This window comes from Protopterus annectens, chromosome 13.part0 (genome assembly GCF_019279795.1).
Source record: "Protopterus annectens isolate FY-2018-M chromosome 13.part0, PAN1.0, whole genome shotgun sequence".
Taxonomy (NCBI): domain Eukaryota; kingdom Metazoa; phylum Chordata; order Ceratodontiformes; family Protopteridae; genus Protopterus; species Protopterus annectens.
This window is the reverse complement of record NC_056747.1, coordinates 219696836-219715203: the sequence shown is the minus strand read 5'-3', so window position 1 is coordinate 219715203 and position 18368 is coordinate 219696836. Positions and strand designations below refer to the sequence as shown.

At 36.3% G+C, this 18368-nt stretch overlaps 1 protein-coding gene across 1 annotated transcript in view; it reads right to left on the bottom strand.

Moving 5' to 3' along the window:
• LOC122787874 (granulocyte colony-stimulating factor receptor-like) overlaps positions 1-18368 on the bottom strand; it is a 335697-nt gene that overhangs the window by 171956 nt on the left and 145373 nt on the right. Inside the window, exons 6-7 of the mRNA XM_044054791.1 lie at positions 14808-14968; positions 13777-13939 (exon numbers count right to left, since the gene is read on the bottom strand). Coding sequence (XP_043910726.1) covers positions 13777-13939; positions 14808-14968 — 324 coding nt within the window. The remainder of the gene's footprint in view (positions 1-13776; positions 13940-14807; positions 14969-18368) is intronic.

The window sequence follows — 18368 nt, the reverse complement described above, 5'->3', positions numbered from 1 at the left end:
TTATTTTGGCCCAAACTGAGTTAATAACCCCCCCATCTTGGCAATATACATTTATTTCGCCAATTTTAAAACCTAATAAAGATCCAACTAGATATACTTCATATCGGCCCATCTCATTACTTAATGTTGATTATAAAATGTTTATGAGTATTTTTGCTGATAGATTGAAGACAAATCATCCCCGGCATTATAGATATAGATCAGACAGGCTTCATTGTAAATAGAAACACTTTTGATAATATAAGAAGAACTTTAACATTAATTGATTTTGCAAATAGGAAAAAAAAAAGATTTAACACTCATTAGTCTTGATATAAGTTCAGCATTTGATTCAGTAAGTTGGGACTATTTGTTTACCTTACTGAAGTGCACAAACTTCTCAGATGCATTTGTAAATCTAATTGAGCATTTATACAAAGGAACTTTGGCTTATATTAAGGTAGGAACATATGTTTCACAAAAATACCCATTTTTAAAGGTACAAAACAAGGATGTCCACTTTCTCCACTATTATTCACTTTAGTAATGGAGCCTTGGGCTAATTTGATCAGAAACAGTACTGACATAGAGGGTTTTGAAATAAATGAAAATATAACATCCAAAATTCAACTTTTTGCAGATGATGTTCTAATTACATCAGCAGGATCTAATTCTTCTATGCAGTCTCTATTTGATAAAATGATGAATTTTAAAAGTATTTCTGGTTTAATATTCAATGAAGAAAAAACTAAAATACTACCTATATATACATGAAAAAATATTCTCATTAGTGATTTTACTAAATATGTACCCAATTCAGGTCAGATAACTTATTTAGGTATAATACTATCTAAAGATATTAAATCTATTATATATAATAATTATAATACCTGTTTTCTTAATATACAAAATCTTTTAATACCTGGAATAATATGTTTTTTACTATGGAGGAGAGACTTACAATTATTAAAATGATAATATTCCCCAAGATTTTATACTTAATGCAATCAATAATACTTCCACCTACAAAAATAATTATCAAGAAACTGAATACACTAATGTTGAATTTCCTATGGGCACCTAATAGACCTAGGATTGCATTAAAGAAACATACTAATAGCTGGTCTCAAGGGGGTATTTCTTTTCCAGACTTTAATTTATATACTATCTCTTCTATTGTAAAAGTTATTACTTTATTAATAGATCAGTCATATGTTGCAAAATGGAAAGATTATTGGGAGCTAATTAGTATGCACTTCATGAAAATCTCCTTAACACAAAAATATGATTGTAAATAACTCCATGTTATGGTTACCAAAGGAATTTTGTACTTCACCTATTACACCTAAACATATTGTTTGTTACCCATTAAACATTATTATTAGCTATCGTAACTTTATATTCATGCACCCTAAGTATAGGGAATGGAATTTTATTATATTCCCTATAATGTATACTCAGGGTATGCTTTTGTCATATACTTCTGAAGGAACTCATTTAGCTATAGATAATGATCTAAAGTACTGGTATCAGTTGATATCTGATAATAAAGTTAAAAATCTAGATTTCTTAAAACAAGAATTTGATCTAAGAGAAACTTGCTGGTTAGAGGTTCAGACCTTTAGACAACATCTCATTAATAAAATAGATCTAATGTCTATAACAGTTAAAGAATCTATTCCAACACTGATTGATTACTTGATATTAAATTTACAACATAAAGTTTCTGATAAAGGTAAACTTTCATACATACATAAAATTATCAGACAAGAAACGTTTTACAGTGTAGATTCATACTGGAATTATTTCACTTCTATTAATGGGGACCCACCAAATCAACAAGATAAACAATATATATTGGAATCTGCTTATAGAACTACGTCTTCCATTGTCTGGAGACTTTATACATGGAAATTTTTACATAGATCTTTTATACACCTTTGATGATGAATAAAATAAATAATAAAGATAATTTATGTAAGAGATGTAATGTAGAAATTAATGCTGACTGGGCTCATATGTTTTATGACCGTATAAAATTGAAAGAATACTGGAAGTCAATTAATGAATTTTTGCAGGCTCTTTTTACAGATAATTTCATTATTTCTAAATCTCTTATATTATTCAACACACCTGTACCTCAAAGTGTTAAAAGGTTAAGCTTCCCTTGTTATGGTCTATTCTAGCAGTGGCTAGGAAAATAATAACCAGAAATTGGATTTCAGATACACCTCCTTCGTTCAATGAATTTAAAAATGTTATGAATATAGTGTGTCATATGGAAATAAACACAATTAGGACAAGAACAACTAGAAAAACATCTTATTATATTGTATGGGATAATTTACAAAATTTGTTAAAAAAATTCTAATTTCAATAGCACGGTATTTTAGTTTAATTAATTGATCTGATTGTAGTGGATGTCTTTGTAAATACTTTAGTTGTTTTGTTGATTATTATAATACCTATTTTTAATTACTTGTATAAAATTGTTATGATATTTCTCTTATATGTTAAAACAATAAACCTGTTTTGAAAAAAAAAAGACCTCATTAATATAGACATTGAAAATCTCTTAACCGTGGACCCACTCATCAATTTGGCTCTGTCAAAGGAAGGGCCTGCCTCTTTAACCTCACTCATTTCTTTGAAAAAAAAGTAACCAGAGCAGTGAAAAGTGGTCATGCAGTACATACAGTATATCTGGACTTGGTCAAGACTTTTAACTCTATTTCCATGAAGATTATTGACAGATTTGTAAATCTGAATATAAATCCTTGTGTTGTATTGTGATAGTTAAATTGTTGTTTGAAAGTACTCCTTGCAGATGCTACTTCTGAACGCAAAAGAGTTAGCAAAGGTGTACAGCAAAGCTCAATGCTGGGCTCTCTACCAGCTGGCATCTGTTTCTTAGACCTTCATACAAGGAGTCCTATTCTCTAGTTATCCAAGTTTGCAGATGAATATAAATTTGGAGTGGTTATTTGATCTTCCAGTGATTCTAATAAGAGTTAGACCATGTTAAAAACTGGTGCAAAGACAATGGTCTCAAATTATTTGTGAAAAACTGTAGCACAGTTCATTTGGTCAAAATAACATTTTCATATACATATAGATGATACACCCCTCCACTCAGACTGTCATATGGAATCTAGGCACTATTTTTGAAAATTGTATCTTGTTTGACCATCATGTCTCTTCAAGCTGCCTATTTGGCTCATTTCATTTTCAAAGGCATCTCAGCTAGACCCAAAGAATTCTTAATTCCTCGTTTACTCACATCTCCTCAAACCCATCAGTTTTGGCATGCATTTGCAAAACATGCAACTCGGCTGGACACCTCAGAAATTCGTAACTAAAGACCATTGGCTTCCAAAATCATCCTTATCAGGTCAGACTGTTAGCCCTATTTTGTTTTCAGTCTCATAGACTGCTCCATGGATGTCTGTGTCTAACCTTTCATGCCATAAATGATTCAACCCTCTTTGATCTTCAGTTCCTTCACAAAACAAATGGTTTCAAAAAGTTAAAAGGAGCTAATCCTTCATCAACATAAAAACATTGGCATAACAGATTCATATCCCAATTTATTCATCTCTGGAACAAACTTCTATTACATGCCAAGACAAATGGCTAGTTTTCAAAAGCTCTGGATCTCTCCGATTGCTGATTGACCAGCCCTGGAGAAAGAGTCAGAGTGGAAAATCTTCTGGTCTGCTAGACAAGTAGTGTGATCATCAGGGGTGGCTCGTGCTATTGGATTGCCGGTCTGTAGCCCTCCCACCTAGAAAAACAAAGAAAAAAAATCTGTGAAACAAAAAATCCACTCAGACTGCCTTTAAAGGTAGTCCGGATGCAGACAAAGAGGTACCCAGCAACCTGTGCTGTAGGATACCCAGGAATCTGTGCAGTCGATGACCGCACAGAACAGAGGAGCTCCGAACTGCTTCCCTTGCAGACAGGGCCAATGAGGAGTGAGCTGAGAGGTCTCTCTCAGCTCTCATGGGGATTTCGCTGTGCGGGTGTTGTGCAGATGAATTCTGTTGGTCGCTGCTGGCTGGATGTCGTGCAGATGGATTCTGTGGCTTAGGACATGTTCTGTTGGTCGGTCACTAGCTGCGGAGATAGGTGAAGACTGGCGTATGTGTGTGTGTGTATGTATGTATGTGGTTGCTTACGTGTTGATCAGTTAACGTAGAAAGTGATTTCCTTATTTGTGTAGCTCTTCTGATTGCAAGCAATGTTGCATTGTTATTTAATAACAGACATTCCACTGAAACAACAGGTTATTGAGAAGGCACAATGTCACTCTTGGATATCCATTTTCTTATGTTACAAGGCGTGCTTTATAAATTAATTTGCAACACAGATTTCTAGAATTTTATTTTATTTACATGTGGTTCTAACTGTGGCTTCAACATATGCATTGTCACCCATTTCTGATTTAGCATTGTATCCATACTGAACATCCAGTTGTGAAATTTAAATTAATGAGCAGTGGGTGAAAGTCCAGCTATAGCTAAAATTTCATGTTTCTGTATTTTGATAGTTGTAGGCATTAAAATATTCAAGGTTCAAATTTACCTTTAGCGATTCCCTCATCAGGTGTAAAGATAGTATTGTGGTCCACTTTACTTGAAGGATAGTCTTCATTAGTGGCATGTGTTCCAAATGCTATCAAAAGCCTTGATGATGTTCTCCTTTGCAAGGTTTTCAGGGGTACAGTGGGTTTTGGAATTCCCAGCAGGGTAGTTAGCTGGTTCATCTTCATGGATGCCTGTTGCTAAAGGTTGAGTAGGTACTGGTCAGTAGCTGAACAATTTTCTTCAAGAGCTATGGCAGATTTCACTAATCTCTGATTATAGTTTACTAAAGTCTTAAATGATTTGTCCATCTTAAACTGGAGACACTGCAGGCATGACGTCTGTAGAAACAAGAAAAGTTCCCCAACATAAGAATATTTTCTCAAAGCAACCGTTCCTACTGTAGTGAGCGTGTCTGTATGTAAAATGCCCCAGATGGCTAGACTCAAACCCTGCACTTTGCAAACAGGTAGCAACAGCTTGAATTCCCTACCCACTACCACTTGTAACATTTTTGCTTCATATTTGTGGTTGTTTGGATTTTGAATAATGACAAGCATTTGAATTTCAGACCATGTTCTTCAGGAAGTGCATGGTAACACAAAACCTTTTATTCTAGCAATGTTCTGTTTATAAAATTAATATTTGAAGTTTGTCACTATTCTGGGGGCTGTATTCCTCCATTATTGCCTTTGTTCAGGTTTTTTGTGCTGATAGGTTGAGAGCTATGATGAGAACTGAATTCACTGAATATGTTTAGGGAGCTGTATTTCCCCATTATTGGCTTTGTCTATGTGTTTTGTGCTAAGAGGTTGAGAGCTATGGTGAGAACTGAATTCACTAAATGATAGCCATTTAAGTTTCAGTCTAGCTGTCTTTCAAGAAACAGCTGATTTGGCATAGTGGTGTGTTTCTCTGACTGTAGTGCACAGGGTTCAAGACATTGGTAATGAAATGCATGGTGGTAACACAATATTTTATTCTAGCAACTTTCCAGAATTATGCAAGCAATGTTTAAAATGTGTCCTTAGCTTTTCAGCTTTTGACGACCCCCCCCCCCCGCCAATAAATTTTGGCTTTTTCCAGATTTCTTGTGCTTCAAAGTTGAGAGATACAGTTGAGTGTCAAATGGATTTTACAAGGAGCTGAGAGCTTGAAGAGAGGTTTAATGCTGCTTAAGTTGAGTTTGCTTGTATTAATAGCACAACAGGTAGTCTACTTGCTTTTTATGCAGAAGGCTGTAGGTTCTACTTTCACAGTATATCGATGCATTTCTGATACTGTACTGTGTTGTACTTTTAAAGGTGATAGATGCTGCAGTCCTGACAATGTTCTCTTTGGCAGAGATACTTAGTAACGATGAACCTGTTATCAGTTTGCCATCCATTCCCTATTGCAATATTGCTAGCTTATCATTTTGTTTATTGTAACATAGGCAATTTATTCCTCAATGGCAACAGGTACTTCATTAGTTACAGATCTCTTTAATGTGGAATTATTTAGATTACCTTTACTTCTGCAGAGATTGTGCATATTTACTGACACTGGTGAATTGTAGAAGTTTGAGTAGACTTTTATGATGGAAATGTTCTGAACTGGGCAGTTTTGTCATTATTAGTGCATGCATTTTGTTTTATTGTTTACTGGAAAAATGTTCAAAACAATAAATTTAAAATGCCCTCTAACAGCTGTACTGTATTATACGAGGAATATAATTTAATACAATCAAGAAGGTGCATCAAAGAACACATGTAGGTTTCCTGTGCAAGGGGCCTATGATTTGAAAACAGCCCAAAATTAATCTTTATCTGCCACTGGCCAAATGTATTTTCTTTGAATGTGGGTTTCAATGCTGTTTCAATGAATGTGAGTTTCAAGGGCAGAGAAATTATAATGCTAAGTCTATTTTCATTGTGAGACTGCATTGCTTTGTTTATCAGATTTCTATTAGTGTTTGTGCTGCAAAATGTAAAATAAAACTTTTAAATGAAATCCAAATAATTGTAGAAGTAAAGCAGTATGCACATTACATTGTTTATGGTAAATGGGGTGAAATAGCCAAGTCATGGCACATTGGAGTAGTTGCAGGGGGAGGCCCCATTCGACCATGATTTTGTAAGGAGGGGAAGGGCAGCAAACTCAGACAGCCCCGAGTGAACTATACCTCTTAACTGTCCAGATTTTTGAAGAATGAATAGATTTTTGCTTCTTATTTTTGGTTCGTTCCTCGGAAAATTTGTAGTTTTCTGGCAAATCATTTAGGAATGAAGTCAGTAAATAATGACAGACATTGAGTTTCAGACTTCATATTCTTCAGAAAAATTCATGCTAAAGCAAGACCTGTTATTCTGTCAACTGACTATGTTTATACAAGAACAACTTTTTGTACTGTTCGTATGTTCCCCTAATATATTTGGCCTTGTCCAAATTTCCTGTGTTAAGAAGATGAAAGGTACGCACAAATAAATCACTTTATAGAATTAGGTATACCCAAACCTCTCAACTGTCCCTGATTTTGGCTCAAAATGTTGCTCTCCCCCAATAATCCCTCTGCAAAATGGCAAATTTGGAAGAAAACGTGGAGGGCTTACAACTAATAAATAATTGTAATGATCAGTTATAGATTACTTTTAATTTCAGAAATGCATGTAGATTCTCTTATTTTGTCAGCTGCTCAAGTTAACAGTAGTAATATTAAAAAGTGTCCCTTCTTTGACAGGTTCCCAGCTGTATTGTGTTGGGTATTTTATATTTCTCCATCACATTTTAGGTCTGTCATAAAATTGTGGTTTTCTGGCAAATTAGTGGCAAATCATTAAAGACTGAAGTTAGAAAATAATGACAGACATTTGAGTTTCAGATTTCATATCCTTCAGAAAATAATACTAATGCAAGACCTACTATTCTATTATCTTCCTAAGTTTATAAGAGCAATATTTATAAATTGTCCTTATTTTTGGGCCTTTGTCCCACTTCTGTTTATGGCTTTGTCCAGATTTCTTACTCTGAGGCTGAGAGATATGCCAAATGTATCTAGGCCATCACCGTCAGCCAGAGACATTTAATTGTGACATACTTGTTGCACCCCACTCCCCCACTTAGTGGCTCTGGATGTGTCCAAGCAAGGCAAGGAGCAGTTACGCAGTGTTAAGTGTGCAGAGTGCCCCCCCCCCCCATCCAAGGTAGACACAAGTACTACAGCGGCTTTTCATCTGTCCTTGATTTTGCAGAATATTCTGGTTTTCTGTCATATTTTTATACTGTTGATTTATGCTTCTTATTCAGAAAATGCACGTCATTACACTACCTGTTGCTCTGTGTTTAAGTAGCAATGCTTTAATAACCATCAGGTATGCTTGTCTGAGATTGTAAGATGCAAGTAAACTCTAATAAGCATACTGTTAAAGGATTACCAACACTGAAACCTTTTTGTTGTTGCTATGCAGAGAATATTTACATAACTAAATAACATATAAGCCTTGGGTATTGAAATGCATGTGACAGCATTTGTAATAAAGGACAGGATTTCAGTATTTTCAGAACTTCACTACATTTGTTGGACAGTTGCAGTCATCTTTGCAGGCTTTACCAGTAAACTAAACAGAATGCTAATCTGTCATGTGTGGTCCATAATCTGTGCAGTAATCCTTTTAGCAATTTATCTTGAGCTTGTTTCTTGTTTGTTTATTTTTTTACTTTGATTATGTTTTCCCCATGAAACAAGTAGATAGTTGTTGTCAGGCAGCAGGTCTTTTTTGGATAAGAAACATTTGTACAAGTGGGGGGTATCACAGAGATTGCTACGTTCAGCATATTACTTGGTACTTTTATAAAGCTGAAAATATATTATAATTAGAACTGCAGTGCAAGGAGAAGTTGTTTGAGTTGAGTGCTGCTTGTTTTTTTTATACTTGATTTTGACTGGCATTTCAGTAATGTATTTAAAAAGTGATTTATTTTTTCATGCCTCAGAACCTTTTTGTTTCCATCTAAATATTAAGTAAGCTGTCATGAAGCCAATGCATTGAAATATTTTTTTCTTCTACACTTCATTTTGTCATGACTGGACTCTTATAATGACGGTTTGGCACCCAGGGCAGTGTATTTAATTAAAGTCCCATTTTTGTGGTTTTGAGCATAGCTCCTCCCCTTTCCAGTTGGACACACCCCTTCCCATTGGCCCCACCCATTAACTGTCTCCTACTGACAAAATTGTCCCTTTGATTTGAAGTCACCAGCCACCACTGGTGATCACTGTCAACTAAGCAAAAAAGAATGTCCTGATACATCACTAGAGGGATGGTGGGTGGGACTGGCTACAGCAGCAGTGAGGAATTTGAACATCTACTGTACTGGGTAGATTACACAACTTTACTATGTTCATCATTCTCCCTGCTTCAGTAGCCTGTGTGTAGAATACAATAGCTTGCCCAACCTGGGAGGAGGAAGGATATGGATTAGAGAGCCCTTAAAAAATGGTCCTAGCAAAGCCAGATCTGAATCTAAACAAAGTATCCAGCATGTAAATTATTGTACAGGTGTCTACGGAGGATGAAAGCAGTCTCTGGAAAGCTTGAAGACTACTTCCTTTTCCAATATGCCATCAAAGACAAGGCCCACAAAGTACATGCATTAAAACTGCCTGGAAATGGTTTATCAAGTTGGGAACAAAAGGCAAAAGCTAGGAACAACCAACTTAACAATTATCTGTTTGACATAGGGTGTCCTTTCTTAGTCCTGATACAAGAAATAAATAGCCGACAGGCTTTTCTAAATGACTTGGACTTGTCAAGATAGTACCTAAGCTGCTACTGCGTGCCCAGAATATAAGTAATCTTTTCTCCACGGTTCTGAGGGTTAGGATAGAACATTAGGACACAGATGGCTTTACTCAAAGAATTCTGCAATAACTTTGGCATCGGGTCTCTGTAAGAACAAATCTCTCACTCCTACCCAAACACAGACCACATAGGGTTTTTACCCACTAAAAGAGGTTGCAGCTCAGATACTGATCTTGGAATTGTCTGAGCAAATAAAAGAACAGCTTTCTATGTAATGAACCTTAAATATGCCAGTTCAGATAGACATGATTATAAGTTTCCTAAGAGAGTTAAGATCCCAGGGAGGAGTAAGCTGTTTGCAAGAAGATCTCAGATGAGAATCTGCTAAAAGAATATTTTAAGAAAATAATGAGGGGAGAGAGGGGATCTGTGGGCAAACACACTGAAATGGCTACAGGATGTACCTTGTAAAGATAGTATGAAGGCCAGAGTTTAGTAACGCAAATATTTGCACACCAGTCTTACAAACCCAGACAGGGCCCTGGTTAACAGGTAGGCACAAACCAGAAAAGTCTTCCAAATGTCAAAATAAGATTTTCTAGTAGCAGAATTTATCGACTCCTTTGGTATCCGCTGTACATTCTCAAGAAAGAGGTGCATAAAAGGTACCAGAATCCAGGCAGATAATTTAAGATATACTAGACTGGGAGGAGTCAAACTCTCCCCGTCTTGTATGAGAAGACCCAGATAGTGAGAATATTTAACTTCCCTTAGCCAAGTCCATAAAAGGGAGAACCAATAATACCTGGACAAAAAGATTCATCATTAAAAAAAAAAAAAAAATGGAAAGACTTTCTGAATCGTCAGAAGTGCCATGGATATCAGTGGAAAGAGTGGAGTGCATAAAGAAAATTCACTTGTAAGGTGATAAAAAGGTATGTATCATCTGTTCTGAAAGAAGGCTTGCACATCTGTTTGAGGTGTTTTCCAGAAATGGATCAATACCTGGACCAACTTCTCATTTAGACTATATGCATGTGGATTTGTCCTGGTTCTGTTCAGTTTGCCTGACTCTTTTGTTGTGATGGACAATGTTCTTGGGGGCCAAGGATTGCTTAAGAGCTAACCACCAAGTGAGCAAAGCCAGCCTTGTGCCCTATCACCTATTGATGCATCTCTTCATGGTGGTGTTGTACAATTCTGAAGTGGTCTGCCCTGTCTGACACATGCTCAGGCTTTGCACATTTACTCTGATAGTAATGGTCCCCCACGGAAGCTGAGGCATCTTTAGATGCAGAATTACTTACAGGTTGACGAGAACAAGGAGAGACTAATTGCTTACATTTGTAGTCTCCACCAGTGCAGTTCGATAACAGAAAGCCCAATATAGCTATCTGAGAATCTAAAGAATGCAATTGTAAATAGACTTGATGCTGATAACAGAATGTATGACCCAGTCACAGGTCAGAAATCATTTCGGCCCCATGATGTTTCCATAAAACTTCCCCGGGGAATAAAAATAACACACTCTGAAGGGTCAATATCTGAAGTACTGGAACTTCCATAAAAAGAAATTAGAAGAGATATGTAAAACTGGACTCCAAGGCTCTTGCTGCTGCCAAAACCATTCTGGAATAGCAGTCTTTGCCCTTTGAATCCTAAGGTAAGCAAAGCTAATGAACCTGATAAGAAACTTCAGTTTGATTTGGAGGATGGGGAAGAACTCCCTTGAAAGAAGCTTTTTTTTTTTTGTTTTAAATATATATCCATCGCCAAGTGTTATCACTTTTAACCCCGGTGGGTCTGTACCAATCTGCAACCAAAGGAGAATAGAGTCAGTAACTGAACAGGCTTTGAGAAATAGGCACAGCAGGAAAAGTTGAATTTGGACAATATTTTACTCAAAAAGATCACATTATCATCCTTAGGTATACCTCTGTAAAGAGAAGCCTCTGCACAATTATACAAAACTAAGGCATGTTTAAGTGACTAGTCATGGAAAAATATATCTGCACACCTTTGCCTCTGTAGCCAAAAGGAAAGGCTTGGTAGGTAACAGAAGCTTGTCACCCATCTGCTTTTATGGGGCTTATAGAGTGAGAGTAAGGGTCAACACAGGCAGTATAATATGTCACCTCTGAGGCTGGCACTGAAAGAGAAAAGGCAGAGTGAGGTAACTCAACTTAAAACATTAAAATATCTCGCCAGTGCAGTGGTGGGAGCATCCATGAACTCCCAAAAGCCACATCATTTGTTGTCCTTGCCATAATTTGAGAAGGGAAATCATGCCCCAAGGGGGTGCGAGGAGCAGTTTGCACCAGAGATCTGGGCTGAAGAATCTGTAGGATACAAGCCCTTTCTATATGTATAGGTTACATCAAGATTGGCTAACAGCTAGTTAGCTTATATAAGAAAATCTTTTAATTTCCAGATACCGTGATTTTAGGTGAAACAAACCAACTCTTTTTTTTTTTTATTTTTAATAGGCATCTTCTGTGACAGACTCTGAGAGGAATCTGAGCCCCCTTGACAGGGCTGCTCTTCCATACCCAGCCAGTAACATCCTCTAGAGAAAAACTTCCATGTCCAGACCAGAAACAGCTGAGGAGGACATGGCTGACTGGACTCACTGTACATGGTGGCCTAAATTACACCAGAGGAAAGTGGAAAAGGTAAGGAGTGTTCTGCAAAACAAGAAATAGCCACTGCAGGTGCACCCAGTATTGGCTCAAGGTGCAGATTTAGCACACAATCAGCAAGTACCCTCAGGTAAGTTATTTTTTCTTTCTAGGAATTGCGAAAATCAGACCAACAGGTATGGGGTATGTATCCTTGCTATAACTGAGAAGGATGCATCTGATGCAGTTAGAAAAACTGGAATTAGTCGGAATGTAAGTTGTCCAGTGTTTACACAAGCAGCACACAACACACTTACCCCTACATATAAAGTCTCCAAAACACTGTAATGCACTAGTTGTACACTAAAATCATGTCCAGAACAATTTACAAATAAAATTAGTTCCCCAAATGAATTTGCAGGTAAGATGTTACTGCGTGGATACACAATGCCTCCTCAGTAAATGCAAAAGCAGTACATTAAACTCCTGCTAGAATCCCTTAGAAGTAAATATGGTCTGACAAAAAAAAAAAAAAAAATTGGTAGGCAAGTTTCACTGCATGAACACAATCAATACGTACCCTGTAATGCCCAAGCAGTACACTGAACCCAGACAGAATTCTGAAGTAAAAATGGTATGACAGGAAATAAGATACAGTACATTCCCCATAAAAGCAGAAATGTACACTAAAATCATGACAGAACCTCTTATAATTAAAAATTAGTCTGATATAAAAAATACTGGTTGAGTTGTTAGAGTTAGAACACAAGCAGTACATATGCGGTAAATGCACAAGACGTAATATAAAATCATATCAGTATTCCTTAGAAGTAAAAGCTAGTCTGATAGGAAAAATGGCAGGGAAGTTGTTGTCACGATAACATAAGCACTATATGTTCTGTCATTGTCCCTGACAAGTAAGACACTGACCACACAAATATTTGCGAACCATAAAATAAGTTTGAGAAGCAGTACATTTCAAGGATGAATATAGCTGTCCCAGACAGGAAGACAATACTTCATAAATACTGTTTTTTTAAAGGGCCAAAACTGTTGACAGTAAAAGTAATGTATTTCGGCTTTTCCCGGTTAGGGGTCACCACAGCGGAACTCTGGTCCGCTAATGATTGGCAGTGAAATTTTTATGGTGCCGAGTTTTCAGCCCAATGCCCAACCTCCAAGGAAGGCACACCCATTCACACATGCACCTACCTGCATGTCTTTATACATCACTCGACCACGGGAAGGACATGCAGACTACAGACAGAAGGCGCTCCAGCCGAGAATCGAACAGGAGACCCTCTTGCTATGAGGCGACAATGCTAACCGCTGCACCACCATGGTAAAACTGCTGACAGTAATAAAAGTAAAAACACTTTGTTTTTAAATAGACACACACACACATGTATGTATATCTCTATACATCCATATCCATATATGCACTGTAGAAATATTCTGCATTAAAATGTAAAACAAAGCTTGCATCTTGTTGTTGGATGAAACGCATTCAGATTATCTTGCATTTCCCAAAAACGACAAAGGATTCAGTTCCCAATAAAATGTATTATTTGTCTTGTCTTAAATAATTAAGCATACATTTTAAAATGTTAAAGCAAACTTCTTCAATTAACTTCTCTGTTCAAACCTCTTGGTGTCAGTATATCAAACTTTAATATAAATAGTTTCCTTATAAAGTAAAACACTCAATCTTTCATCCGCTTTCTTAATAAAAGAATATTTACTAGCTTTGCTGGTTTGCTGTTGGTTGTATCTTGCATTTCCCCACTGTAGAAAAGTACTTTCACGCTATCTTACCTGCTTCTGGAGTTACTGCTGCCACCGCCTTACTCCAATCACTCCAATATACTATTGAGGATTTGCTGACTATCCGCATCTGGATGGTATAGTTAGAGAATGGTGGTAATTCACACTCTTCATGGAACATTGCGGAATCATCAGGCAACTCCTGTAATATTTTCTAGAAGGAAGATACGCTTTTTTATTTAAATTGTAAAACAAAGAACAAATGCACAAACTGTGGTAGCAGTACTATTTTATTCTATTCTTCAAGGACACCTTATAGAGAAAAAGTCCTAAAGAATGAAAGTAAGGAACCATGTAAAGAAGCTTCCACCAGTGGAAGTTTATTCATGTAAGGGGAAATGAATGACACTGACCATGTATCAACAAATGGAACTGCACTACAATGGATTGCACCAATGGTCATACTGTTAATTAGGAATAATCTAACTAAATGGAGTCTAGCCTACAGGAAGGATTCTATCAAGAAGTACATAAAGGCAGGATTCAAACAATGAGAATGATCTGTGTAGGAAAACTTTACATGAACTGGAGTGCAGTGATGGAGGAAGGAAAGGAAGCATCATGTAGGGAGGATTCCAGCTATGGCAGTGTAACCGTGGGAAGTATACTCCATAATGCCAAATGCAAAGCACTCAAGAAAGGTGGTTTTAAAGGAACAGGTTTGTGGCACATAAGTAATTAACCCAACAATGTAGAAAAAGTAATTAATCCAACAATGTAGAAACTATCTAAAGTACAGAGTGTACATTTTAAGTATTCCTGAAGGAGAAACAAGGACTGAAAGTTACAGACTTCAGGATACTAGCAATCCTAAATGATCAGTTTGTAATAAAATGAGAGCCCCTCGACTCACAGTCTAGAAACTGTTAGGTTCATGGTAATGATCTATAATAAGAAGTATGAGACATGTGCAACTGTAGATGGCATTAATAAAATAAATGCAGGATAATTCCTGGCATTTTGTCATAATTCGAAACATTTAATACATTTATGATAAAATTAAAAAAGCAGAAGAAGTCTACCTCTGTTTTGCGTGGCTTGCTGTCCTTTTCTTCAAACTGAATCACACACACCACTTCATCTAGTAAATGTATTCTGTTATGGTTTGTCCACTGGATAACCAAGCAATCACTCCTTCCCGACTTGGGCAGCACAGTCTCGATTACTGGAGGATCTAGCTTCACTAACAAATAAGACACTGTAGTGGGTTAAGCAGAATTCAAGCAGCTTTTTTTAAGTGTCATATTTTTTTCTCTGAACTGAAGAGCAACAAAACCATGAATGTCATGCAGACTCCCCCTCATGGAAAAAGAAATGTACACCAGATCCTAGTTTATCTCTGCATGGTGAGATCAGTGCTACAAAACAAATATATCCAATTTAAGTATCCCCTATCCAGCAACTAAGACTTCTGCAACACAACTGTTAAGACTGAAAATTTGCTAAGTGAAATTAAAACTTTTGATCCCAACTTAATGTCCAAGAAAGACTCTGTCCAGAGCTACTTCCTGCATTACTTGTATTCATTTATGTATTCAATCCCAAGATGTGCACTACTTTGGCAAGCCCTGAAGGTTAATACAGCAGAAAAGATGAAGTGGATATGCATTGCTTTTAGTCAAATACACATTTAAACTCGAACCAAGTCATTCAGACTTTCTCAACACAGCTTTGTTATCTGATTTTTCTACTTCTCTTCTAGTAAATATGAATGTTGTCCCAAAATGTTAGTAGAACAAAGAGGTACCACACTGCATTGTCAAAATAACACTCTGCTGCTGTTTTGTTTGATGTTTTTAAGTTAAGCTTGTCTTTTGGTTGCACAAATATGTAACCATAAGTTATTTCCCCTATCAATTGTACTTAAACTGAATATAGATTTTTCTAGATCTCTCAATTGATTACATGCAGTTGTCATGTAGCTACAATCAAAAATGCCAGCTATTTTATTTGGTAACAAACAGAACTAGCAAGTTACATTAATGAAAATCCAAAAATGTTTTATTAAACTCAGACTAAATAGTGTAATAAAATACTAGATAACAGCAACACAATGGGGCTACAGCACACAGCCTTCTTGGCTGTGGGATACCATTTTTTTTTATAGAAGACATCTATACCAGTTACTTATTTGCTTAATAACCTGGTAAGTAAATTAATGTCAAGGACTGACTGGCCACAGGCTGAGCAAAAGATAACAAAAAATAGGACATAAGTATATGAAATAAGAGCAAACAATGTCATTCAACAGTAAGAATACATAACATGCAATATTAAATGCGTCAAAGATGACTAGCACATTAAGGAGCTTAAAATTAAACAAAATGATTAGAGATATATACAGTGGATGTAAAAAGTGTACTCACCCCTGCTAAAATGTCAGGTTTTTGTGATATAAAAAAAATGAGACCAGAATAAATAATTTCAAAACTTTTCCCACCTTTAATGTGACCTATAACCTGTACAATTCAATTGAAAAACAAACAAATCTGTTAGGGAAAAAATATAAAAAAAACATACGACAAGCTGGTTGCATAACTGTGCACACCCTTAAACTAATACTTTATTGAAGCACCTTTTGATTTAATTACAGCATTCAGTCTTCTTGGGTAGAAGCCTATTAGCATGGCACATCTTGACTTGACAATATTTGCCCACTCTTCCTTGCAAAAGTGCTCCAAATGTGTCAGATTGGAAGGGCCACACTACAGTGGGGACAAGGCCATCTACAACTTTAGGTGAAATGTGTTTCGGTGAATTGAGTTTTAGGTGAATTGTGCTTTCAGTGATTTGTGTTCAGTCATTTGAGTTTAGGTGAAATGTGCTTTAGGTGAAATGTCCTAGACCATACGGGATCACTACATAATCTCAAAGTTTTGAAATATCGAATCCCAAAATCTCGAGACTATATAGCCAAAGTCCCTAAATACCGAAAGACCAGAAGCGTGAAATTCAAAATCCCAATGTTCGGAGATATTGAAGTAACACTTCTGGTGTTGTGGTTTCTGGATGGATAGTTGGAAGTTCAGGTAAGTATCTGTGTGTAAGTGTGTTGGTTAGGGGCTTTAGTGTGTGTGTCAGTGAGTGTTGTGACTGTGATGTGCGTGTGTGAGGGACTGTAAAAATGTGTGGGTGTGAGTTTCCCTTGTGTGTCTGTACGATCTCGGAGTCAATATATTTAAGTAGGGGTTGCAGCCCCCCACATGGGTGGTGCAGGGGGCCTTACCCCCTGCTTATCTGTAGTGTAGGATGATATGCTTAATTGTGGGGGAAGTTGTGTGTGTGTGTGTGTGTGTGTGTGTGTGTGCGTGCTGTATGTGTGTTGCAAGTTCAGGATTTTGAATTTTGCGCTTCTGGTCTTTTGGCATTTAGGGGTTTTGGCTATATAGTCGAGATTTTGAAATTCGATATTTCGAGATTATGTAGTGAAACCATACATACATACACACACACACACATATATATATATATATATATATATATATATATATATATAGAGAGAGAGAGAGAGAGATATAGATATGTGTGTGTGTGTGTAATATATATATATATATATATATATATATATATATATATATATATATTAGCAAATATTAAATACCCTGACTACTTGATAACTGTTCGATGCAAACACTATTTAAGTCTATCTTCAGCAGTAGATCAAACATTGTAAAATTAGCTTTACATTGTTGTGTATATTTCGCATATATGGCTACATATTTGATATCATTTTCTGTTCTAAATACTACAACTATTCTTTGTACTGTGCCCTGGTTGGCCCGGGTCATGTGTAAAAATTGTCCTTGGACCAATATTCTTACAATACTGCACATATTAGGCAGAATACTACAACCTTGATATATGTGTGTGTTTGCCAGAGACAAACAGTCTAAAAGAGAAAATGAAACGTGTTGGAGGGGCATGTGTGCAGTGTCGCCACCTACTCAGATGGCTTTAGTAACTGTGATTTGCATTGTTTTGCATTTAATCTCAAATACTTTCTACTGTTCATGTTTGGGGACTGTCACAATAAATAACAGTGCTTTATGGTAATAGAGATTACCATATGCAGTCTCTAGTAAAACACCATGTATATTGGCAGGGCCTATAGAGTTTACAGTTTTAGCTATAGAAAATGTGGTTAGGACATGATCCATAATCATTCTGGGCAAAGGAAGGGATTTGAATTGTAGAACTTCAGTGATTGTCTGCTGTGTGGTGTTGGCACTAAAACACTAAAATTATCTGCATGCATCTTTAGGGTTGAAGTTAGCATTATTATTATGAATTAATTCAGACCATTTATAAGTCTTATTTCATAACTGTCCAAAGCAGTTAAGTAAGGATTTATGAATATCCTTAGCATAAGATATTAATTTCCATTTTTTTTCCACTTTGACATTCATTATGGTAACTTTCAGGCTTTTGCTGATCTTCCTTTATATAATAATGTTTAGTGTGGGTAAAGTTTGAAGACCTTAATTCGTTCTTTATTTTAGAGATGACCATTTCTTGCATTCCACCAAGGTGACTTATTTTTAAATGTCCCTATATAATTTGGCTTTACTGGAAAAGCTCACCTA